Source organism: Tursiops truncatus, chromosome 13, assembly GCF_011762595.2.
Source record: "Tursiops truncatus isolate mTurTru1 chromosome 13, mTurTru1.mat.Y, whole genome shotgun sequence".
NCBI lineage: Eukaryota > Metazoa > Chordata > Mammalia > Artiodactyla > Delphinidae > Tursiops > Tursiops truncatus.
In genome coordinates, this window is record NC_047046.1 from 18,092,974 (window position 1) to 18,119,357 (window position 26,384).

General features: G+C 51.0%; 1 protein-coding gene across 2 annotated transcripts; it reads left to right on the forward strand.

Annotated features, from left to right (window-relative positions):
- The first annotated feature begins 1,815 nt into the window (after window positions 1–1,815).
- On the forward strand, window positions 1,816–26,384 carry SELPLG (selectin P ligand). 2 transcript variants are annotated; one of them, XM_033837090.2, is made up of 2 exons: window positions 1,816–12,507; window positions 23,696–26,384. In XM_033837090.2, exon 2 carries the CDS (start codon window positions 23,701–23,703, stop codon window positions 25,081–25,083), a length of 1,383 nt encoding a protein of 460 aa, XP_033692981.1. In that variant the 5' UTR covers window positions 1,816–12,507; window positions 23,696–23,700; the 3' UTR covers window positions 25,084–26,384. The 2 variants fall into 2 exon arrangements, with proteins under 2 accessions (XP_033692981.1, XP_073646342.1); XM_073790241.1 differs by lacking the exon at window positions 1,816–12,507 and adding an exon at window positions 18,956–20,180.

A 26,384-nucleotide genomic window follows, 5' to 3' on the forward strand; every position in this document is an offset into this window, starting at 1 on the left:
ATTACTCCTAGATCGGCTCTTATAGAGCGGCCATCGTATTCTGTCAAAACACTTGCTTCCATTTTCAAAGATAAAAAAAAAAAATCATTGGTTACCAAACGGTGTCCGTGTTTATTTCGCACGCCACTGTCTGTGAGGCAGCACGCGGCTTGCTGCCTGACCCAGCGTCTCTGACTCGGTGGAACCACCCTCCCAGGGGGTAAGTACGGGGCACATGTGGGTGGGCCCCAGGTTCCGCAGATGGAGTGGGGTCTATCCTGCCTCCAGCCTCTGCCAGGGGCGGATCTGGGGCAGATAGCCTAGTCTGGATGAGCCCCGAATTGTGAAGGAGGGACGAGACTTGCGTAGAGTTCAAGTGAGAGGAATAGCCACGTCTGGCCACCCAAGGAGCCCACTGCACGGCCACCATGGGTCCCACGACAAGCTGATTCCCTGGGAATGGGGGCCTTGGAAAGCAGCTCTTTCTTCAGTAGGAAGCCCAGTACTCCTGGCTTAGCTGTGCTTTTTATTCCAGCAGAAGGTTTTCAAGGTCACTTGAATTTCTTGGCCCTCTCTCCTCTTCCCTTTTTGCACTGAAACATTGTCCCATGACATCTCAGTGATGGTAGCAAAGAATTTCCCTCCATTTGGTTCTTCTAAATGTCACTATGATGACTACTTGGCACAAAGCCTCCCGTCCTCAAACACCCTCTTCCTGAAGTTGCTGTAGTCTGTGAGGAGAACGGCGGCCAGGGTCGTTGTCAGCCCTTCTGTGGTTGCAGGAAGTGGAAGTCGGCTGCTTCCGTCTGCAGCCCCTCGGTGCCCCCAGTCAGGGGGCAGATGCGTGGTGTGGGGCATTTACGACCGACTGGTTTCTCACCTTGGCCGCCTTGCTCCTTTGCCAGAAGACCCAGGGTTACCACGTTAGCCCCAGACAGCCAGCCAGGCCCCGTCGAGGGAGAACTTCCGTTTTTTAAAGCCTACTTCCCTTGCTGTACTTGGTGTTCTGTGTCCAGAAGAATTTTGGTTGGCTCTTCAGAATCAGTTAACTCGAAGCAGCCCTTCCCTTTCTGCTGATAGCACATTCCCACGTCCTAAAGCCATCATTGGGTCACAGACCCGAGACGGTCAAGGACACACACCTCTCCTTCTGCAGGTGGGCAGCTGCACAGTGCCCTTTGTTCCTTTTTCACATGAAAAATGTTTTTTCCTCCACTGCTGGAGGGAGCGTGTGTAAATTGGTACTCTTGCCGAGGGCAGGTTGACAGGGTAGATCAGGAGTTTTCGACGTTCTTACCTGTTAGCCCAGGATTTTCACCTCTGGGAATTTTGTCCCCAGGACAGTAGCGGGAGGCATGTTTGGGAACTGGGAGAGTGAAAATTAGTCCAGCAGACGGTGGCTCAGTTATTAACCACCCCGGAACAGATTGTTTTTGACAAACCCTTTGAAGGGATATGTGCCTATATTGATAATAATGAATATTTCTGTGTAGGGTAAAGACCACAAATGTTGCTACGTAGGGTAGCAGTTGTGGGTAATTTTTCATTAATTGGATTTTTTCTGAATTTCTAAATTTCCTATAAATGTCTTTATTCCCAGAAAGAAGTTATTAAAAGTAATGTATGGGGCTTCCCTGGTGGCGCAGTGGTTGAGAGTCCGCCTGCCGATGCAGGGGACGCGGGTTCGTGCCCCGGTCCGGGAAGATCCCACATGCCGCGGAGCGGCTGGGCCCGTGAGCCATGGCCGCTTTTCCTGCGCATCCGGAGCCTGTGCTCCGCAACGGGAGAGGCCATGACAGTGAGAGGCCCGCGTACCACAAAAAAAAAAAAAAAAAGTAATGTATGAGTGAGAAATTAATAGTACCTTAAAGCAGGCATCGTAAGTCAGTGGTGGGGAAGGAAGTGGTGGGACATTAAAGTCGCTCTGGGGGCAGGGACTCCTTAGCGCCTCCCAGCAACACCAGTGTCCGTGGTTAATGGGGTCAGTAGTTTTGTTTTCAAATTTAGAAGTAAAAATAAGTCCCTTTTTATCTAGACTTCAGACTGGCAATAGAATAAATCACAAGGGAAAAGATAGGGTGGCTGCGTACAAATCGAATTACGTATTCAATATGTCCAAAAAGCAAAGGCCACAGAAACCGGGAAATGTGTTTCCAACCAATACAATATGGGATAATATATTTTAGTATGCTTAATCCGAGTCCCAGCTGCCGCCTCTGTTTGAATGGGATGGTTTCACCTCCCTGGTGGAGTGTGTCCAGTTTTAAGTCCGAGAGGGTCTTGACGTGCAGATAGCAGTGTTCTTTGTCCCACCCCCAGGAATTTAGTCCACCAGCGACTGGTTTAACACAAACTTAGAAGTGGAAGGAGTTTGCTAGGAGACGCTAGTCATAGTGTGCTTGGGGCAAGTTCCTGGAATGGAAAAGTGGAGGGAGAGAAATTACTCCAGGTCCAAAGATCCTCAGGGGTCAGGTGGCTGCCAAGTTTGGTAGATGGGTTGCAACCTTGAGGAAGGTGAGTTGAGAGAGGCTGGTGGGCTCTTTGAGATTCAGTGTAGTTTCACGTTACTGCATGGAAATGAAACTGGGTGAGAAAACTGATTTTCAGAGCCTGAGTTCATGAATGGGGGGCGGGGAGTGTTGCGGGGAGGAACCCAGCTCCCGTGAGGGGAGAGCAGTGCCGGTCCAGTTTCCCGGGGAGCCGGGTCAGACCGGAAGTTAATCCACTGAAGCACTCAGCTCAGGAGGTTGGGAAGCAGTTGAAAAGCAAGCGGACGGATCTCTTCTGCTACCAAAATCACTAGGTGCTGAGGGTTTTTTTGTTGTTGTTTTAATGGAGGCTTCCTCATGCTGATCTGAAAGACTCAATGAATATTTTTGGAAAGGATGATGTGGTGGGTTTGGAGCAGCCCTGGAGAGAAACGATTCAGACAAAGGCCCGGCAGACAGTTGTGGGTATAGGGAAAGCTTTGGGTTGAAAGAAACGGACAGTCATCAGTGTCTGAAAGGGGAAGAGCAAGGAGCTGGCCTGGTGTCGGGTGCTCTGCTTGAGGGCTTCAAACACAAAGTTAGTACCTTCCCCACCTTCACGGCCAACTAGTCCAGGTGATGCAGACGGATCACAGTGTGAACGGGTCACACACAGAGTCCCGGGGCCCCTGAGGTGCTACAGCAGCTGAGGGGGCAGGGCAGCCTTCACCTTCTTCACAGCCCTGCTATCTTCTCATTACTCATTTCTAAACCACCCCTCCCCACCATGGTTCCATTCATCTTGGCATTCACTGAGGAAATACGAGATTTTAAGGGGCCTGCAGAAAATTGGAGTGGAGCCAGTGACTTAAGTGGCCCAGCCAGGAAACATTGTTTGGACTGAAGCTCAGTTCCCTGAAGGTCGAGAAATCAACCTTCAGGGTTTCAGCAACAAAATCCAAGCTTTGGAGCTCTAAGCGACAAGGTCTGAGAACTGGGAAGTTGCCCCATACATAATAGGAAGTTGTTGCAGGTTCATTTCTGTGCCAAGATGCTATTTGGATTGTAGAAGGTAGACGAAGCACCTCCTGGTTAACGCACTGCCGTTCTCAACCGCAGTTCCCAACGTGACAAGCGCGTTCTTACTGCCCTGGCCAGTTTCTACCAGGGCAGTGGATTAAATGTCACAAAAGACGGCAAGGTGGAGATTCCCATATGGGCATCTGGGCACCTGCCAGAAACCCCCCCTTGTAGAGTGACCAGACTATTGTTTGAACAGCCTTGTAACTGGTTCCTCTACCTCTGCCCGCCTGTTCCCTTTTTTGCTTCCAGAGTGAGGTTTTCTAGAACAGAATCTGTCAAGATCTCTGAGAGAGACACAAGTGGTTCCCCTCTTATCTCCAGCTCTTCAGCTTCCCCTAGGAGAGCCCCCTTGACTTGCCCCTTCCTCCCTCCCACCTGGTTCCTGTCTCCTCTCAGCCACTCGTGTTGGCTCCAGCTTCAAAATACATCCATATTCCAGCTACTTCTCACACCGCTGCTGTAACCCTGCTAGTTCGTGCCCCCATCATCTCTGAAATGAGCTGAGCTTCTTCTCTACTGTGTTCTCCAGAGAAACGGAACTAATAAGATGTGTCCATATACATAGTGAGAGATTCATTATAAGAATGGGCTTGCATGATTATGGAGGCCAAGTTCCCATATCTCCAGTCAGCCAACTGGAGACCCAGTGTTTCAGTTTGAGTCCAAAGGCAGCAAAAAACCAAGCTCAGAGGCAGTCAGGCAAGGAGTTCCTGCTTACTGAGCCTTTCTGTTCCAGTCTGGTCTTCCACTGATTGGATGAGGCCTACCCACTCACGCTGGGTAGGGCAGTCTGCTTTCCTCAGTCCACCAATTCAAATGTTCATCTCACCCAGAAACATCTTCACAGACACACCCAGAGTAGCCTTGACCAAATTTCTAGGTACTCTGGCCCAGTCAAGTTGACACGTAAAAGTTAACCATCTTCCAAACCAAGCTTCCTGTTGTCCTCTGCTTTAGTCTGTTCTCCACACAGCAGCCAGGATAACCTCTTAAGGTATGAAGGCAGGGTTGGGTAAGCAAAGGCCCACAGGCCAAATCCAGCCCACTGAAAGTTTCTGTACAGCCTACAAGCTAAGAAGAGCTTTTTCACATTTTGAAATGGCTGGAAAAAACCCAGTGACAAGTAAAAATTACGTCAAATTCAAGTTTTAGCGTCCATAAATTTTATTGGAACATAGCCACGCCCATTTGTTTGAGCAGCATCTATGGCTGCTTTCACTCTGCACCCGCAGAGTTGAGTAGTTAGAATGAAACCCGATGGTCACAAAGCCTGAAATATTTACAATCTGGCCCTTTAGGAAAAAGTTGGCTGACTCCTGTTTTTAGGCCCAAAACCCTCCATTGGCTTTTCATCCCACTCAGTAAGGGCTGTAAGATCCTCACAGTAAGTTGAGGCTGGCCCTCGACCTCCTGACCTCGTCTCCTGATGTCCCCTTGTCACAAGGCCTCCTACCTCTGAGCTTTCACATGTGCTGTTCTCTCTGGACCACCCATCCTTCCCCCCACCCCCAGTGTCTGCAGGGCTCATAACACCTATCACCACCAGCTCTATCAACTCATGAGTTTCTGTCTCTCCCAAATTGAATGAGAACAGGATGGGAACTTGACTATGGTATCCCTGGATTCTGGCATATGGTGTTAATAAATACTTGCTGAATGAGTGAATTGAAAATATAGACATTATTATCTGAGATGGGGATACCTGTGGGATTATCTGGGCAACAGTGCTTTGCTTCCAGATTATAACCCTCCCCTGACCACAGTCCACCCCAGGCTGGACCAGCGAGCCCACCACCTTCCGTGCCGGCAAATCTGAGTTCTCCTTTACAAAGGCCTGGGATTTGGGGGTGCAGGGAGCTAGCAGGCAGGACAGGTACACAGTGATGGAGAAAGCGCTCTGGGTCCCTTCTGCTCCCTAAGTCCATGCCCGAGATCCTGCTGCACGAGTTACCCCAGGAATCCTACTGCCACCTAAGCCGGTTTGAGTTGAGTTTGTCTGCAACCAAAATTCCTGCCTCATGCAGCTCTGTCTCCGTCATCAGAGCCCCTTGAGTTCCGAGGTCCAGAGTTCTTCATCTTTGTACCTTTAGGGCCAAGCCCAGGCTTGGGGTGGCTCCTTGGAGACATTGATTTCTTCAGCTGCTGTGCTCCTTGGAAAACTCATGGAGTCTGGAGCACTTTAGATTTGACTGCCATCTGGCCTTCTAGGCCTGGGACCAGCCCCTGCGCTGGCCACTGTCCACCCTAAGCTGACCCAGTGAGCCCTGGAGAGTCCCTGTCCACTCTGGAGGACTGGCTTACTTTGCAGGCTCCCATCCCAGCCGCCAGCTCCTGAGAGGCAGCCAGAATCGGGCTGAACGTGAACTCCTCAAAGTTCGGTTCCCATTTGAGAGGGGAATTGTTGCAGGAAGGGGGACCCCTTCCAGGGCCCAAGAGTGGACTCTTGTCTAACAGTCAGAAATGAACGGTCCGAGGAGGCACACGTGCTGACAGAGCAGGAGACTTTATTGGGAAGGGACGCCCAGGTGGAGGGCAGCAGGGTGAGGGAACCCAGGAGAACTGCTCTGCCACGTGGCTCGCGGTCTCGGGTTTAATGGTGATGGGGTTAGTTTCCGGGTCGTCTCTGGCCAATCATTCTGACTCATGGTCCTACCCGGTGGCACACGCGTCACTCAGCCAAGATAGATTCCAGCGAGAAGGATTCTGGGAGGTTGGTAGGGACATATGGACCGGCGTCTCCTGACCTTTCCCGAATTATTCTGGTTGGTGGTAGCTTGTCAGTTCTGCATTCCTCACCAGGAGGTCCTGTTGCCAGGCAGCTCATGCAAGTGGTTACTATTGGGCCTTGCCAGGGAGGGCAGTTTGGGTCATTGGTTCCCCTAACAGAATGACGTCCTGGCTGTGGTGGCGCCCAAAGCGGCCGTTTCCCCTTCGGACATTCAAATCAACCAATGGCAGCCTGTGAGCCCTCCCTTGGGTCAAAGAGGGTGTGTGGGGAGGAAGAAGGGAAGGGCAGGCATTTGGGTTTGGTTCCCCTCTGCCTCTCCAGGGCTGGGCCTTTTATTAGAATATCCCTGTTCTCTGTTTCATGAGACCTTTGCTTTCACTTGAACAAAGTGTCCTGTGGGTAAATTTGAAAACTGCTGCGCTGCCAGCTGGACTCCTGTTTGTCTGAGAGGAAGCCACAGGTTTTGCAGTCTGGCCCACCTGGGCCCTTCCCTGAGCCCCAGCTTCCTAGGAGGCATGATGGCCACTTAGGAAGGCAGGCATGATTCTATGGGACGCCACCCCCGTTTTCCTGCAGTTTTTTCCATTTTCAGGGAAATGGGCATAGGGTCCTACAGGAAGTGGACACATCTTGTGAGGGAGGGGCCCTGCGGGTCCCCAGCAAATTACAAAGATGATTGGATCTCAGCTACTCCTGGCCTGTCCTTGCCTATCCACATATTTCCAGAAGTCCACAAGTGTTTTTTTGTTTGTATGTTTTTTCTCGTTTTCCTCAATAACTGACCAGCTTATGTCTGGTGAATACCACGATGGAGCTAAGCTCTGCTGGCTTTGGCCACCTAATGTTCTCTTTGTCTCTATGGTATTAAGTTTCATAAGGACGGTTTCCCACTGCACTCCACAACCAGAAACGACTAAGGAGCAACAACCAGATAGGCCTCTGCACAAGCAGAGCTGTGCAGGCAGTGGTGAGGCCGTTGGGACTGGGTGCCCACCGTGAGGCTGTGACCGTCACCATGTGGTAGGTGCAGCACTTTTGCCCATCAGCTGACGGAAGCACGACCGCATTTAGCGCACAAATGATCGTCTAGGAGGGTCCGAGTATAAGGAGGTTGTGGACTGTTTGGATATCAAATCCTTCGTCGTCCAGTTGGCGGCCCAAGGAGCCACGCCGTTCCCTTTAAGATGGGGCTGCTCCAGCAGTAACAGGCTTTAGTTAATGCCCAGGACCACATTTTTCCAAAAGGCCCATAAATGGGCCTTTGTTCCCAGGCTAGCCCACCACTGGACTCTGGTAGAGAAAGGAACTTAACACCCATTGGCTTTGCTGATTGTAATTCCTGCTCCACACCCCAGCTGCTCACTTCAGGTTAGAGGGTGGTGGGGAGCATTGCATCCCCTTGGACCGGTCATCGCAGGCAGGCCCAGCCAGGAAAAGCTGGAATTACTTGCATATTTATTCAACAACCTTTTATCTGATTGAATGCAGGCTCTGTAATCAGACAGCCTGGGTTCAAACCCTGATTCTGCCACTAACTAGCTGTGTGACCTTAGGCAAATTACTTAATCTCTCTGGGCCTTGGTTTTTCTCATCTATAAAATGGGAATACTAATAGTACCTACCTCGTGGGGCAATTGTGACGATGAAACAAATTAGCACATATCAAAAACCTAGGACACTCTCTGGCACAGAGAAGCACCTGATAAATGTTAGCAGTTTTTATTCCTATGTGCCAGGCTCTGTGCTTGGCCCAGGAGATGCCACAGTGAACAAAACAGACATGGTTTTCTCCTGGGGCTTCGGGGGAAATAGACATTTATTAGATAATCCCATGTACATTGGAGAGGGGCACAGGGTTCTGAGGTTGCAGAATGGGGCAGGGTGGGCAGGACAGGCTTTTTCTGAGGAGGGGGCACATGAACTGGGTCTGAAGAGTGGGGAGGGGTTACCCAGGTGATGACCAGTAAAGACTGCTCCAGGCAGAAGGAACTGCGCATGCAAAGACCCTGTGTCGGGGGAAACATAAAAGGAGCTAGAAAAGAGCCGGAGCAGAGAACAAGGGGGCATGTGAATGAGATGAGGCCAGGGGTGAGGGGGGTGGTTAAGCATTGCCAGCCATACTGGTGATTTGAGTCTTTATTCTAAAAACAATAGGGAGCCATTGAAACCTGCATAGGGAGAGAGTTCCTGCACTTGGAGCAAAGAAGGGGCTTCTGCTCTTATTCATTGAGGAATGGCATCCTGAAACCTATGGCAGGTTTTGCTCTTGAGTTTTAGGGTAAATGGACTCAGGGAGTCAGAGAGGTGAGGCAGTTGGCCTCTGCGTATATTGGCAGCCCTACCTGTTTACTCTCAGGCCTTAACTGAGTCCTTCCATTGTTTTGCACTAAGCATTCAAATCTCCATTTTCCAGATGAGCCAGCCTCAGAGAGCTCAAGTGAATTCCCTAAAGCCACACACAGAAAATGTGAAGCAAGGACCCAATTCTCCTGATTCTTAGGGCTGTGTTTTCTACCTGGCTGCATTCAGTGGCCCTACCTGGTAGCTTTTGGCCTGACCACTAACCTGAAGGCCCCAAGAGGACAAGGACAGTGTGTGTCCTGCTTGTGGCTTATCCCAGTGCCCGGCGCTTGTCAGGGCTCAATAAATGTGCCCTGCACTGAGAAAGCCAGCAGTGTAGTCTTAAGGGGACCAGTGTTTCTTTCTGCCCATCAGTGGGGACCAGGTGGGTCCCTTTTCCAATCTGGTTCTCCTCATAGCCAGTGACTCCCATTTTTCTAGGCCAGGGGTCAGCAAACTGCAGCCTGTGGGACAAATTCACCTGTTTTTGTAAATGAATTCCACCTGGTTTTGTAAATAAAATTTTGTTGGGACACAGCCATGCTCATTCATTTACATATGGACCACGGCTGTTTCCATGTTACAACTGCAGACTTGAATAGTTATTGACAGAGCCACAAAACTGAAAAGATTTGCTCTCTGGCCCTTTACAGAAAAAGCTCCCTGATTCTATTCTAGGGAATGCATTGTTCTCTTGAGAGTTTAGTCTGTGATATGAGCAGGTTCCTAAACCCCTCCAGAGAATCTTCCACGGAGATCTTCTGTAGTCAGGCTGAGGAGCATTTGGAGAAGTGATATCGTTGGTCCCATCGCTGTGGCCGGGGGGCATTGGGAAACCATGGCTGGCAGCCCCGAAAAACACAAGCTTAGGGGGTGGGAGGAGCTGTCCCCCAAAGACCCCATAAGGATAGAAACAGACAAAAGCAGCAGATTGTCTAGCCATCCTGAAATGTAGGGTGTCTGTAAAGTCCTCGTAGAATTTAAAATCTGTTTCCTGATAATAAAGCTGACATATACATCATTATATACATTTTTCTATTTAAAATTATAGAAAAGGAAAATAGAAAGGGCCGCTGTCATGCTTACAGGGCACTGTAAGCTTTTTTTCAGTCCATCCTCTGAGCACCCACACCCCTGAAAGTGTGCTGTTTATACATTCTTACCCCTGCTTTTACACCTAACGAGGGGTGAGTGCTTTACAGGCATTCAGCATAAAGGGGACTTTAACACCTGCGTCTTATCCCATTAGGGGACAGGTTTCCATTGCATGGGACGTGAATGTTTCTTCCCAGTGTTTCTTAGGTGAAATACCATTGCTTCAATCTTTGAGGGCATTCTGGAGTACTTTTCTGGGTTCCATTTGTGGAAGTGGAAACCTGCTCACTTTGAATGCTTGCATCTTACAGGTGTTTATGTGCCACGAGGTGTGCTGTACTTTTATGGTCTTCGCACAGGCACCAAGAACCAGTATTCTCTTAGCAATATTTCCTCCTCTACAAGGCAGATTTAGCGGCACAAGTCTTCCCTTGACATAGCTTTACCTGCTGCTAAGTTATTGCTGGTATAGAGAAGATTCACCAGCACTCAAATACTCAGCCAGCACGATCCCAGGCCAGGGGTGGAGGTTGGGGGCTTTTTTCTGTCTCCCTGGACTCTGCCGCTGACTCTGTGTGACCTTGAGAAAGGCACAGCCTTGCTCTGAGTCTCAGCATCCCCACCTCCAAAGGCTGCTGTGAGCCTACGAGAGGATAGATGCACAGCGTCTGGCGCAGAGCAGAGGCTAAGGAAATGTTAAGCATTTGTATTACGAGGCTTTGCAGGTGAGGAAACAGGCTCCGGAGAAGTGACTTGCCTAGGTCACGCAGCTTGTAAAAGGCCAGTTACGAGGCCCCTGATCTTGAGAGTGGTCCCTTCCAGGGCACTGCTCCTGGCTGGTTCTCAAAGCTCACAGGGGCATAAGGGACTGGGGGCTGGACAGTGGCAGAATTAACTTTTCCCCAGGCTGTGCCCAGATCTTCTGAGAAGCAGCTTGTAGCTGCATGGGGGTCAGGGAGGAAAGGAGGCGTCTGGGAGATGCAGGGCTCTGCATCTGCTTGCTCTAGACCCCCTGGCCAGTACCCCACCCCAGTGCCACAGGTGAAGCTAACAGCCTCTGATACCCCATTCGGAAAAGAACAGATGATCAGGTCCCCTGGCCCTGTGGCCTGGGAGGGGCTGGTCCCTGCTCTAGGACAACCTACTCATCCCACTTTGCCTGGAGCTGACCTAGTTTTAGTACTGGAAGTCCCGTATCCCAGGAGCCCACTCAGTCCCAGGCAGGCCGGGATGGTCAGTCACGCTCTGTGTAGACTGTCAGCCCAGACAGTCTGGGTCTTGCCTGCTGCAAAGTCATGGATGTTCCCCTCTCCACCCTGACAGGTGGGCGATTGGCCCGCTGGAAGTTCCTGTCAGAGCTGCCCTCGTGCCCCTCTGACTTGGCCATCAGCATCCTCCCCAGTTCTTGGAGGACCTGCCATCTTTGGAGGTTTCCTATTTTATAGATAGGGAACTGGGACCTGGATGGGGGGAAGTCACCCCAGGGTCACACAGGTCCCTGACTCCTGGTCCGCTCACTCTCCTTGACCGCTGCATCTTAGGGATCTTGCCATTGGCTTCACACCTGTGGGTCTGGTGATGGGCTGTTGTTCAGGATGCGCTGGGATTCGGGGTGGACATCCGGGGCAGATCCTAGCAGAGAGACTGTCCCGCCCCCAAAGTGCTTGTGAACCCAGGCTAGAAGAGACGTACCTGGAATGCTTATGGTCGGGGAGTGGCCTTCCTTTCCTGAGTAAGGCTTTCAGAGTTTCTCAGCCCCTGCCCCGGAGGGCTGGCTACTCCCCCACCTGCTGGGGAGGAGCGGGAAGCTCTGAGTGTCTCCCTTCCTCTTTGGGGACTTCAGTTTCCCTGTCTGTACAGACTGAGTTTTGGGCCCCTTCCAACTGTAGCTTCCTAAAGTGATCAAGGTTCTGTCATGTGAACAACCCACTGGGGCTCTGATTTTCAGTTTAAAGCAACCTGTGTGCAAGGCAGGATGTGAACCTCTCTCTGCATGTGTCCTGAGCCCCACCTTGTACAAAGCCACTGGCCAGACACTGGGAGACAGCCCTTCCTCCTTGGCTTCCTTGAGAGTCTGTGCGTTCTCAGGCCTCCCGGCCATGGCTCCTGCTCTACCCTCTCCTTGGGCTGCTGCTTTCCCCCTGGGCTGCCCGCCCAGCCCACCCCTACTTGTCATCTCAAGGGCCACTTCTCCTTGGAAGAGTCTCCTGACAACTCCCCCCCCGACCCAGGGTGGGTTAGGGGCCCCTCCCTGGCTCACCCCGGGGTGACGTGACCACACTGTGTCCTAACGGTCTGTTTACCTGTTTACTTGCTGGCTTCCCCACCATCCTCCTTTGCATCTGGTCACTCCCTCCCTTCCAGGATGGGTGCCCTCTCACCTCCACACTCCATCCCCGTGGAGTAGTGCTGTGGCATTTCTTGCTGTGGCATTTCTCAGCTTGGGCCGCCCCCCTCCCCCACCAACTACCCCTCCCCCACAAGTTTCCATGTGGTTCTAGGTGTTTTCATGGTTACAGGAACCCAAGAGTGGCCTCGGGCTCAGCAGGACCCTTTCTGCTACTACACACCCAAGCTTGATCAACGTCCCCAAAGCTGCAACAAACAAGGAGGTGTGGGCCGTCACGTGGCCTTGAGTAACCACACTTTTGCTTCCTTCTTTTACACACGGCCGTTGGGGGTTGGAGCGGTCTGAGACCACAGCAGAGGTGCCACAGCCGTGCTTGGCAGCACAGGCTGGGTCCTTGTTACTAAAGCAGAGAAGCCGCTTCTCCTGGGCCCACGAGGCAGCCGTCTCATGCTCTGCTGAGCACGGTAAGTACCAGCTTGCAAAAACCACAGGGAGTGGCTGGGTGGCAGGGTCTCCAGGGACCAGCAGACCTGCCTGACAGCCAAGGGCGGGCTGGGGGGCAGCCCTGGGCAGAGCCTGAGCTGCAGCCCCTGGAAAGGACACCCCAAAGCCCTGGGCACTCGGGATTGAGGTCTGCCTGGAGTTGGTAGCCTTATTCTGCTGTCTCTTCCGGATCCTGCTCTGCCTTTCCTGTCAGGTTTGCCAGCAGCTGCCGGTTTAGGGGCTACTCTGAATTCAAAAAACTGGAGAAATCAGGAGCATTTCCCTAAAAATCATCCTACTCCTTCTTTCATGGTTGGGAAGCCAAAGCCCAGAGAGGTGAAGGGATTTGCTCAGGCTATGGGTCCAAATAGTGTTTCCAAACTGTGTTCTTCACATTCTTATAGGATTGAGAAAATGGTGCTTGTCCACAGCAAATTATTAAAATATTAGTTTTAAGATACTACTGCTAGCAAAGGAGAAAATAATAATGATTAGAATACTCTTTTTTTTTTTTTTTTTTTTTTTTTTTTTTTTGTGGTACGCGGGCCTCTCACTGTTGTGGCCTCTCCCGTGTGGAGCACAGGCTCCGGACGTGCAGGCTCAGCGGCCATGGCTCACGGGCCCAGCCGCTCCGCGGCATGTGGGATCTTCCCGGACCGGGGCACGAACCCGTGTCCCCTGCATTGGCAGGCGGACTCTCAACCACTGCGCCACCAGGGAAGCCCTAGAATACTCTTATTACTTTTGTATCTGGGGTGCTTTAGGGGCATAAAAGAGAATGGTGGGGGGCTGGTAGCTAAAGCAGTGTCCTCTTACACACACACACACACACACACACACACACACACACACGCCCATAGACAAGGATCAGGGCAGGCAGGCTCTGGTCTCCTAGAATTCTTTTTTCCTCAGGAGGTGGCTCCCCGGCCCCCGGGCAGGCCACAACCTACGTGGTAGATGCCTCCCTCACTGGGCTTGGCCGGCAGACAGGGGAGATTGAAACTCAATGGAATGGGCTGGGATGCCAGGCTGAGCATTCCCTGGGAACCTAGGCCTTCAGAGGGGCCAGGGAATCATCTGAGAACCCTGCCCCCTTTTTACAAATGAGAAAACCAAGGCTCAGAGGGGGGAAGCAGCAGCCCATGGCAGCATGGCTGGGAGGTGGCCGAGCTTGGACTTGTGGTGGCCCCATCTGGCTGCAGGACCCTCGTGAAGCCCACAAAGACCCAAGGCCTCTGTCTCTCTGTCTCCTTTGCTGAGCTGGAGCAGGAAGACAGTGGGGGTGGCCTCTGGCTAGAAGGAAATACGATTGTTATCTGTTGTACTTCTTGCTGCAGGACAGGCCACTAAATCAAGAGGCAAGGTGTTGGGGCAAGGAATAGTGACTTTATTTGGAAAGCCAGCAGACTGAGAAGATGGCCCACTAGTGTCCCAAAGAACCTTCTTACCTGAGTTAGAATTCAGGCTTCTTGTATCCTAAAAGGGGAGGGGGTGTGGCTGGTTGTTGCAAACTTCTTGGTGCTGGAATCTTTTGTTCTTGCAGCTGTCCACATAGTTCTGGTTGCGATGTTCCTGTAAACCTCCAACAAGACAATTGTTATTTTCTGTTCTGCAACTTTTTAATCTCTATATGAATGGAAAAGTGTTATACCTTTAAAGGTCAAGCCCGGGAATATTTCAACCTATAGATGACATTCTTTTACAAAGGTGGAGAGCCAGTAGGACTAAGCAGAGGCAACAGAGCACAAAGGTCAGCGCTAAAGGAATAGATCCAACATGGAGTCAGGCTTGTTCTTCTCTGTTACAATTCCCTACTGTCAATGTCCATTCCACAATCTTGCAGGATAAGGGGTGACGACCACTCTGGCTACTTCCTGCTGAACGGGGGCAAGGAGGGGGTGATGGTGGAATAGAATTTATCAACTTGGAACTGGTAGTATTCCCGAGTCCTAGGCTGGGTATAAGCAGTTTGCATTATGAGGATACTGCTCCCCCTTTTTATGGCCCTGTCACAACACTTAGACAAGCACTTGAACATATATATAAACTCCAGCACTTGGGATGAGGGCACCTAGGCTGCTCTGCCCTGAGCTGTCTTTGCATATTTCCCCTGTTGGCCACACAGATAGCTTTATTAAAGCATTTCCTTTCCAACAAGTACAAGTGAAATGGGAGAGTAAAGTCATTGTTACTTATCTGGTAGGAGGCTGGTAGGATCTTAACAGCAACTTAAGATCTTCTGATGGCTTGCAAGTCCAAGTCTGCAGACCTATTGGCTACAGATTCTCCTGCCTGGACAGACACCTATAATGGCCTACCATCCAATATTTCAAAAGGGCTTAATTTAAGCTTGCTTCTGGGAGCCGCTCTAATCTGTCGCAGGGCAACTGGCAAGGCCTTATCCCAAGAGAAATGAGTAGTTTCCAATCAATATGATACCTGTCGGGTTATACTTGTAGACAAAAGCAAGCCCATTGTCACTTTGGTGTTAGGCAATCCAAATTGAGGAATAATTTGCCTTTCCTGGGGCACCGTCAGCCCACACTTCTCATCTTACCTTTCTGTAGACCTCAGGGGGATCAAGTTCTGTCTGTGTTTCTGAATTTTCTAGGAGAGCCCTCTGTAGGCGTTAAAGCATGTTCTGGTGGGACTCTGATATCAAGTTGTCCTGGTGAAAAAGTCACTTGAGCATTCAGTTTACAGAGGCAATCTTGGCCCAGGTCGGGGATAGGGCATTCAGGCATGTACAAGAAACTACGTTTTAATATCAGATCTCCTAATTGACACTCCAGTGGTTTGAAATCAATTGTCAGCTCTGTACTTCCCCTGATACCCCAGTGACTGGGGTAGACTGGGATGTCCTCTGTGCCAACTTAGTGTTTAGCATGGAATACGTTGCCCCTGTGTCTACCAGAAAGTCAATCAGTTTTCTTCCCACTGTCAGGTTTACCTGGGGCTCCTGTGGGGATACTTGAATTGAGTGTCATAAATCCAGAGGAGCCCCTGGGTCTCTTCATTCATCATCTAAACATTCTTCCCTCTCTACATCTGAGAGGCCCCACTCCTTTCCTTTTTTAGCCCTCCTTTTTAAAAAAAATTTTTTTTAATTGAAGTATAGTTGATTTACAATGTTGTGTTAGTTTCAGGTATACAACACAGTGATTCAGTTATACATATATTTATATCTATTCTTTTTCAGATTCTTTTCCCTTATATGTTATTACAAAATAGTGAGTATAGTTCCCTGTGCTATACAATAGGTTCTTGTTGTTTATCTATTTTATTTATAGTAGTGTGAATATGTTAATCCCAAACTCTTAATTTATCCCTCCCCCACCCCTTTCCCCTTTGGTAACCACAAATTTGTTTTCTATATCTGTGGGTCTATTTCTGTTTTGTAAATAAGTTATTTTGTATCTTGTTTTTGAGATTCCACAAATAAATGATATCATGTGATATTTGTCTTTCTCCGGCTTACTTCACTTCATATGATAATCTATAGTTCCATCCATGTTGCTGCAAATGGTATTATTTGGTTCTTTTTAGGGCTGAGTAGTATTCCATTATATATATATATACCACATCTTCTTTATCTATTCATCTGTTGTTGGACATGTACGTTGCTTCCACGTCTTTAGCCCTCTTGTTCTTTAATTGCAGGCATTCTCTCTCTCAGTGTCCTTTCTCTTTACAATAAGTGCATCGTTCTTTACCTAGTGCTGGCTTATCTTTCTCAGAGCCTCCTGTCTTCCAGGGATCCAATGCAACAATTAGAAAAGTACATTTCACCTCGTGCCTTCTTTTTCTGTTTGTGTTCTCTGCTGTTGAATACCTTAAAAGCAAAGTCTACCAACTGAGAAAGATTCATTCCAAATGCACCATCTAATTTTTGTAACTTTCTCCTGATATCTGGGGCACTTTGCCCGATAAAGTTCATGTTTACCTTTCTAGTATTTTTAGGGCCCTTGGGATTGGCATCAGTATAATGTCTGTAGGTCTGATAAATCCTTTCCAAAAATTCAGAGTGGTCTTCATTTGATTTGTGCTGAATTTCTTGAATATTTTCAGACTTTTTTGTTTTGGGACCCCTTTTCAAAGCCCTGCCAAGGTGCACTTAGGGCAGTGCTCTGAAAAGGGCGTTGCTGCCTCACTGAGGATCCCAATTTGGTTCAACTGTGGGTGCTGCCAGGTGGGCTTTGGGTGTACCATTTGGGCCCATTAGGTGGAGCTGGTACGCTTCTTCCCTGGCCTTATCAGTGACCATCCTCCTTTCATCTCCTGTAAGGATCATGTTGAGAAGAATGTGTATGTCTGTCCAGGAAGGGTGATGGGTGGCAAAAATGGAAGCAAACAGTTCTGTCATTCGGAAAGGATTCTCCCTATAAGGAGGATTGTCCAATTAAACAAGTCCAAGGTTGACAAGGGACTGTGCATCCACAGAAACCCAGCCAGGTGGCCATTTTCATTCATGCACCCTACGGGGTAATTGCCCTGCTCTGGGATGGCTCCCAGTCCAAATTGGGTGCCCTGTTGGGTCTTAGATGGTGATACCAGATAAGGTCCCTGGGCCCAGGAAAATAAGTGATCCCTGTAAGGAGAGGGAGCCAGTCTGACCACTCCCTGAGCCCCAGGGTTGGGAACTGGGGCTGGAGCAAGAAGAATGGGAGGCAGTGGAAGAGGTGGAGGTACTGGCATAGTGGCTGGAGTGGCTGGGACCCAGCTCAGCCAGGGGAGCGTTTAAGGTTTGGAGCAATGTATCCTCATTCTTGTTCCCTTCCTTTCCTTCCTGTGTGACAGCTCTTGCCTCGGGTTTCTTTTTAAGCCTTTATACCGTAAGGCGACAACTGTCTGACTTTTTCTCATCCTGATGTAATAGCACAAGTGCTTGCATGTAGGGGATTTTATCATTCTTCCCTGCTTCTTCACAGAATAGCTCTAATTTCAGGATTGTATTGTAATTTAGAGAGCCATTCAAAGGCCACCATTCCTTAGATCCTAACAGGTACTGTGGCCACACACTGTTACAATAAAATATCATCTTCCTCTTACTCGTGGGTTCATAGCTGTAATCAGACCACTTATCCAACATGCACCCCAGAGGACTTTCTTTAAGGATAGTTGAAATATTCCCCATCCTTTAAAGACAGAAATACAAGATGGAGTCGGGCTTATGCTTCTCTGTTACAGATGGCTGGTGTGTGTCTGTGTGTTGGTCCATCTGTCTACAGACAGACAGATATCCCCTGAAAATTGTCAGTGTTAAACTAAAACCAGGTGTAAGTCTCAGTGAATTCATTTGTGAAAGGACCTCACTTCCTCCGTACCAGGCTAGCAAATTTAGGTACAACAGTTGAGAGGTGGGTTTTTTGGAGGGTGGGAGGGAAGGCAAAAGAAATCTTAGCTATCACTATGGTTTGTGTCCCTGTAAAGGGTCACAGAACATTCAACAGATTTATCTGCAGTATTAAAATTTCATGGGGGCAGGTGGTAATTAGGAAAAGCAATGTCTGGAAAGGCTCCTTGATAGGGCTGGGGTAATTGATTAGAAAAGGTTGGGAAGTGCAGGATGACAAATGTGAGGCCAAAATCCTGCAGGTGGCACGTCCTGTGCAGCTGTATGCCTGTTGCCCAGCCTCACTCCTGTGTCCACTCCTGCAACACGCCTTTAATGAGCCCCCAGGATGCCAGGCCTGTGGGGGCCAGGGATCCTGTGGAGACTTGTGGTCTGGTGGGGGCAGTAGGGCAGCCACAGTGCCTGTGCTCCAGTGGGCCAATGTCACAGCGCCCACCAAGCACCTGCCCGTCCGCTAAGCCCTGGGCGTGTAGCGTGAGCCGTAAGATGTCTGTGGTTCCTGTCCTCTTAGTGTTTATGAGCTGATGGGAATGAATGTTTTGAAAGTAAACAAACGTTTTTTAAAAATGGTTTAAACAACCGGACTAATGATGCCTGGGCAATCTGGGAAGGCTTCTTGGAGGAGGCAGCATTTGCTTCGGCTCCGGAGAATGGCCAGGTCATGTTCACAGGTGGTACAGAGCGGTGACTATGAGGTGGCCTCTGGAGCAAGACCAACCAGGTTTAAGGGCTCTGGAGCAAGACCAACCAGGTTTAAGTTCCTGCTCCTTCTCTTATTGGCCATGTGACTGTAAGCACCAAGTGGGCCTCAGTTTCCCCATCTTTCATGTGGGGTTGATACGAGGAGGCTGTGGGGCCCAAGTGAGCTAATAGTTCATGCATAGCTCTTAGAACAGTGTCCAGCACATTGTCTACACTTGATACACAAACCAGAGGAGACCAAGGCTGTGTATGGCACCCAGGACTTACTGTGGAGACAGGCTTCTGGGGCTCCTGGCCCCAGCTCTCTCTGACTGACAAGGTCAGAAGTGTGTCAAAGCTGTCCCAGGGGGCACGTGTAAAAAAAAAAAAAAAAAAAAGCTGTCCCAGGGTTGTAGATTTTTCAGGGATGTGGACCTACATGCAGAATGACAGGGACAACACCTGGCCTTTATTGAGCACTTACTTTGTGCTAAACGCTCAACCTGGATCAGCTCACTTTCACACATAACAACCCCACCAAGTGTAGGCGCTACTGGTATCTTGTGTTCCAAGTGAAGAACCTGTGGCTCAGAGAGGTGTGTTCAGTTGCCCAAGATCACACAGCTTGTAAGCGACAGAGCTGGGACTGGATCTGGTTTGTTACTGGATTTGATCCTGAGCTGGGCCAGGTCCTGTCTGTTACCAAACCAAAACTGGGGTCTGCTCGCTTGTGTGCAGTAAAGCCAATCTACTGACACCATGTTGTGGTGAAGGAAAGTGCAGCGTTTGTTGCAGGGCGCCAGACAAGGAGTCTAGGACAGCTAGTGCTCAAAAAGCCCAAACTCTCCGATGAGTTTTAGCAAAGCAGTTTTAAAGGCCAGGTGAGGGAGGGGAGTTCCAGGGACTGTGATCAGCTCGTGCACAATTCTCTGATTGGTTGATGGTGAGGTAACAGGGTGGCATCACAGGGGTTAACATTATCAATCCTCATGCGCCAGGTCTGGGGTCATCAAGTAGTTAATTTCTTCCATCTGGGGTGGGGCTGTGTTTAGCATCTGTAAAACAACTCAGGAAATGTGCATCAGATACTGTTATCTAGGTACTTCAGGGAGGAGCTAAAGAAGAGGATATGGGGGAGGGGTCTGTCCTGGGAAGGCCCCACAGGGTCCTGCTGGGTTACATGTCCAGTGCAGCAGGACTCAGACCTGTGCTGCGATCTGGGGGGACACTTGGGCCCCTGCTGGATCCCCTCTCTCGAGGCTGCTCAACCCACACGCTGAGACGCTCAGTCTTTTGGATCCTGAGATTTCAAGCTCTTGAACGCTGGGACTCCTGGGATTCAGGATTCCAAATGGGAGGTCCCAAGCTTCTTGAGTCCTACAAGCACCTTTCCTGAGTGGTCCAGGGCAGCCATGTGGTGCGGTCTCCGGAGCTGGGGTGTGGCCCCTGGCAGCTCGCTCCTCCACACAGCCTGGGTGGGGCTTGGGGCAGAAGCACCCTGGTTTCGGGTGAAGACGAACCGGGCAGTGTCTGACCTCCTCCGTTAAGCAAGCAACAAGCAAAATAGGATGTGGCATCTCCTTGCGCCTATCTCTGAGCCCTGCCCACCCCACTCCTGTGGTAAGTGACTGTTTTCCTGCCATCAGAGGAGAGAAGAGGTGAAAGGTGGGGCCTGAAGGAAGTGACCTCACTGCCCTGAGCCTTGCTTCCCTAATCTGTGTAACGGGAACCATAGCAGCCAGTGCTGGAGTGAAGATGAATGAGGCCCCCAGATGATGAGATACTGAAATGATCCATCCGCAGTGGGGGTTTTATAATGCATCACAAGTGTGTTTTAGCACAGATTAAAGTTATTATCCTACCTGCCATACACAGTGCTTACGCTCTGCTCCTCTCCTTGTTAACTGCGTGCCTCTTTGGAGCCACAGAGCCTCTGGAAGCCATGTGGGTTTCAGTCACATGGGCTGAAGCCTGCCCAGCCACGGCCTGGCTAGAGGCTGCTGTGTCCCTGGTCCCTTCCCCTTGAAGCCCACAGTATGGCAGGTACTAGGCACCTGGATTGCCTGGGACTGACTGGGACGAGGGATTTTCAGTGCTAACACTGCGGATGTCTGGGATAAGCTGGTAGCCGTAGACAGGCCCAGGCAGGGAGATGCTGGTTTCCCCAGTGCTCACGGTTGCATCCCAAAGAGGCGGGGAGGTCTCTGCTCTCACACAGGTCTTTGCAGCTTCCCTAACTGCTTCCCTAATGTAGGGAGGTAGGGAGGTCACCATCTCTGTACTCTCCCTGAGTTGGAGGCCCCCCTCTCCTCTGCTCCTCTGTCCACAGCACCCCTGCTGGATGCCAGCATCAGGGGATCTTCCCTACAGCATCTCATTCCATTCTCATATTTGAGACAGTATCGCCCATTTTACAGATGAGGAAACTGAGGCTCACACTTGGTGAAGCGATCTGCTCAGGTTACACAGCGGCTAAGTGGTCTCTCCTCCACCCCAGGCTGCCTCTGTGTGCAGGGGACTGTGGGGATGGGTGCAGGGGGAGAGCCCACATTGGGGAACACAACCTGGTCCCTTCCATAGTACCCTCCCAGCCTCCCTGACTCGCCCAGTTACCTCCCTGACCCAGGAACTGGTGGGTTGCATCTTCTGTTTTTGTTTCTCCCTCTCTGCTTCCAGGAAGTGACTGAGGGCTCTGCCTTCCAGGAACTGAGAACTGCCCAAGTGGGGGTGGTGGGTGTGAGTCTTCAAGTTATGAAATATGTCCCAGAGCTGGTGGCTTATTCCTAAAGTCCCCCACCTGCCGGAAAGTGGGGCCAAGGTTAGGCCATATTCTCTTCCCCCAAGAAGGAACTCGACTCCCTGTGCAAAACAGTCTGCCTCCCAAAGGCAAGTTCAGAGGCAACGAGTGTGTGTGCGTGTGCGTGTGTGTATAACACACTTATTAAGCACCTACTGTGAGCCTAGAACCTTTGAATCCCTCATCTCATTGCATTCTCCCATCAGCCCTGTGAGATGGGTAGTGTTTGTTGTTCCCATTTTACAGATAAAACTGAGGCTCAGAAAGGCAAAGATCTGGGTCAAAGTCATTCCTCTTGTAATGGACAGAGCTGGGACTTGAACATCATTTTGTTAGACCCCAAAATCTGTGCCCTCAATCTTGTGCCCTTCATAGCACCCAGTACAGAGGGGGCTGACCTTTCTGGGTGATACGGCCTTCAAGGTCCTCCTTATTCTTACTTGGCCCTCCATTCCCCAGCTGGGTCCCCAACAGCAGCCACAAACCCATCAAGCTAAGCTGTCTTCCAAGCCTTTGCTCCTTCTGCCCCTCCAACTAGATCGGGTCTCTCCACAAAGCCTTCCTGAGTCCTCGCTGGCTTCGAATCTGATCTCTGGCACTCGGCAGCTGTGTGGCTTTGGGCAAGTGGCTCTACCTCTCTGAGTCTCATCCCTCCTCAGTAAAGTGAGGACAACTGTGAGAGCCAGATGTGTCTGGTGCAAATATCATCAAGTTTGGTTTAAGAAATTATTTTAAGATAAAATCAGGCTGGCATTTTAGAAACCATCATAATTCTAACTAACATGTGAGAGGTTGGATTGAGCCTAGAAGCTGAGGGATCCATGAGTGAGTTACAGTCACTCAAAGAATGATGAATAATTGCTCTCTGCCCCGAATTACATGAAGTGCAAGGAAAGCTATTGAATAAATGGAAAAGAATTTGAGAAAGAATAGATATATATGTATCAATATATGTATACTTGAATCACCTTGCTGTATCACCTGAAACACAACATTTAAATCAACTATACTCCAATTAAAAAAACAAAAAACAAAACAAAACAAAAAAAAACAAACAAGGAAAGGTACTGGAAATTATCCAGGCTCTGCCCCAGACACTGTGCCTGGGACTGCGTATTGCTGAAGGGTGCTATGTCAGGGAATCGAGTGATATATGAATCCTGCCCCAGAACACAGCTGTTGGTCACCACAGGAGTCTCAGCTGCAAGATTTTGAATCCCACAGATACCAGCCAGTGCCAGGGGGAGCGTAAGGGGAGAGAGGGAAATCCAGAGGGCGTGAGCGTTCACAAGGCCAAGTAGAAAGATCAATGAGATGTCCAAAGGGAAAGGCACTGCCCTTTCTGGCCACCTGTTCGGGAGGCTGAGGGGTGATACCAGGATGGACAGTGGCCCTCCCTACTCACAGGCAAATGAGATGACTGTCAACTCGCTGAGGACAGCCTCTTCAGAAAAGATTTGAGTTTATCTCCTGGCCCCAGATAGAGCAGTTGATGGCTCTGGGCCCTTGAGGACTTATGGGATAGATTTACTGAAAGAACTCAAGTAGCTGCCCTTTGTGGGAGCTGGAGATGGGAGCAAAGTGCTAAGGGCTTTGCAGGTATCTCCTCATGTTATCCTCACAATAGTCTCCAGATAGGTGCTGTCATCCTCATCATGTGAGTGAGGACCCGGCCAAAGGGAACTGGGCCAATCCAAGACACCAATAAAGGATGAGAAAACCGAGCATCTGAGGGACAGGACAGGGCTGTGTGGGATGGGAGCCAAGATAAGGAAAAGTGGAACAGAATGATGTGGAGAGAAGAGTCAGGATTGGACTCTGAGAAGCCTCAAAGGGCCAAATGAACAGCTTTATCCTGCAAACCTGCAGCCACCAAACTTGCTCATGGACCCCATCAGTGGACGATATAGGAACATTGGCCTGTTTATTAATTGTATACAAGGACCACTGCACTCATAATATATTATAAATGTATACAAAGATAGAAATTAAGAAGTGACATAAAAGTTAATATAACTAGAAGATCTAATATTATCTTCCCGCACCCCAGTAGATTGTCTTGCCCACAAATAAAAAGTTTTAATAAAAAAGAATAAGGAGGCAAACACATTTCTATGCACCATGTAGAGGGAGTTGAAGGGCTACCCCCCAGACGGAGTCATTGATGTTGATAAGTAATAATAGCTGCTATTTGCTGAGGGTCTTCTGTGCACCAGGCATGTGCTGGATCACAAGGGTGCCCCAGGCCAGATGAGCTCCCAGCTGTGGCCATCGAGGGCGCTTGGCAGGTCCAGGGGTACAGCTATCCTGACATCCCTCTGTCCGTATCCCCCTCCAGGTGCCATGTTTCTGAAACTCCTATTGCTCCTGGCCCTGCTGGGCCCTGGAAGCAGCCTCCAGCTGTGGGAGACCTGGGAGGATGGAACCAAGGAGGCCCCAGGCCCCCTGCTTGTCCGTGGCCGGAGAGAAGTGGATGAGGACGACTCCGACATATATGACTATGACATACAGACGGACCCTCCAGAAATGCTTAACTATAGCACCGAGGCCCCCAAGCTTCTGCCTGTGATGGGAACATTGGAGCAGAGAGAGTCTGCAGGGCCTTTAACACCTGAGCCAACCACTCTGGAGGTGGCCAGAAGGGACCCTGCTGTCCTGGATGCAGGAGGGGCAGCCACTGGGAATGTGAGCATGGAACCGGTCATACTGGTCACTCTGACCAAAGAACCAGTCACTGTAATCCCTCCCATCATGGAGGTTCCATCCACAGAATCAGCTGCAGTGGAGGCCCTGTCCACAGGGCCAGCAGGCAGAGCGGCACTGGCCACAGAACCTGCAGCCACAGAGGCTCTGTCCACAGAGACCCTGCCCACGGAGCCAGCAAGCACAATGGCACTGGCCACAGAACGCACAGCCACGGAGTCCCTGTCCACAGGGGCCCTGTCCACAGAACCCACTGCCGCGGAGACCCTGTCCACAGAACCCACTGCCGCAGAGACCCTGTCCCCAGAGGCCCTGTCCACAGAACCCACTGCCGCGGAGACCCTGTCCACAGAACCCACTGCCACGGAGACCCTGTCCGCAGAGGCCCTGTCCACAGGATCCACTGCCACAGAGGCCCTGTTCATGGGACCCACAGTCATAGAGGCTCTGTCCACGGAACTGGCCACCACAGCAGTTCTTTCCATGGAGCCCACTACCACAGGGGCCCTGCCCACAGATCCAGCCACTGTGAAGACCCTGCCCACAAGACCTGCTACCACAAGGGGCCTAACCACAGCCCTCGCTGTGCCCTCTGACCCTCCCAAGAGCACCATTGTGGCAGTTGGCAATTCATCTGATAACTTGATCTACAAATGGAAAAATGGTCAGAGTCTTTTCCCCCGGAGCTCTGTGACCCCAAGCTCCACAGAGGGCCTGCTTGACCCCAGCTCGGTGAAGCAGTGTCTGCTGGCCATCCTCATCCTGGCCCTGGTGGCCACCATCTTCCTCATATGCACCGTGGTGCTGGCCATCCGCCTGTCCCGCAAGAACCATCTGTACCCCGTGCGCAATTACTCCCCCACCGAGATGGTCTGCATCTCATCCCTGCTGCCCGAGGGGGGTGAGGGGCCAGCTGCCATGGCCAACGGGGGCCTGCCCAAGGCCAAGAGCCAGGGCCTGAAGGCGGGGTCTGGGGAGGACCGCGAGGGGGATGACCTCACCCTGCACAGCTTCCTCCCTTAGCTCCCGGCCGGGCTGCCTGAGCAGGACCAGCCCCCAGGCGGCCTCGCTGGGCCGCCACCCATACCCAGACTCTATGCCATGGGTCCGGGCTTCCTTGGAGCCGCCTGGGGATGGGAATGTTTAGGGTGGGAACCCTGGCCGCCCTACACGGGACTGAGAACAGTCAAGGTCCAGGCACCAGACCAGGCCTGACAAACGGAGCCTCCAGTGGAGGCTGGAGAGGCCGCCTCCACCTCCCTGCCTCTCATGTGTTTTTTTTTTTTCTCCCATGTGTTCTTGACCCCCTCTAATGCCTCCCACGGCTGCTGGAATCTCATCCCCATGTGCCCAGGAGGACTCAGCGTTCCCTGCCCACACCCCCACTGCCACTTTCTTCTGGTGGCCATGGTCACTGCACAGGAAGGGGGCACTTTTGGGGGGGTTACACCATTCCTGAGTTCATTTCCTGTCACTCCCGGTTTGGGGTATCTCTCCCAGGAGCCCAGGGTGAGGGCTGGGCATGTGACGGCTGGACAGGCTTGGAAAGCCCAAGGCTGCAGGCTTCTCTGGGACTTTGTGGACCAATGAGCTTCCATCTGGTGACAGAGTGACCCCCGTCCCGCCCTCCCTCGCCTCCCCCTGTGGCCTTGTTTCAGGGTGGGCTCTGCCTTCTTCCCCGAAGTCTCCCAGGGCCCAGCTCAGGGGCCCGGGAGAGCACAGACACTCAGTAAATGTTTGGTAAACAAGCGATGGCTGAACGAACTCTTCAAGGTACCAAGGTGCTTCCTTCAGGTGGGGAGTTGGTCCTTTGCTGTTCACGCCCGGCCCCAGGCCCCTCAGGAAGACCCTAGCACGGGCTGTTGCGGTTACTTCAGGGGGCATCTTGCTGTTCCCTTGGGCAGCTGGGAGGCGGGGTTCAGGCTGTTGGAGGACAGAGGGTGCTGGCCTCAGGAACCACTTTTTTCAGCACCTCCCGTGACCCAGTTCAAGCCTACGGAATTTGGTTCCCCCGCCAAATCTCAGCCAGATACCCCTCTAAACATCAACGCCATCCTCCCCAGAAGCCCACCCTGACCCCTCTGTTCCACATGGGGCCCATCTCCCGTTAACACCCGGCGGCCCCTCCTCACAGGGGGAGCCTGGCTACATCCTACAAGGCCTTCCTACAACTGACCACCTGTCACGTAGAGTTGGGGGCCAGTAAACTTTTTCTTAAAGGGCCAGACCATAAATATCTCGGGTTTGGCAGGCTTCTCGACTCTGTCATCATGGCGTGAATGCAGCGATTGACTCTGTGTCATAAATGAATGAGTTTGGCTGAA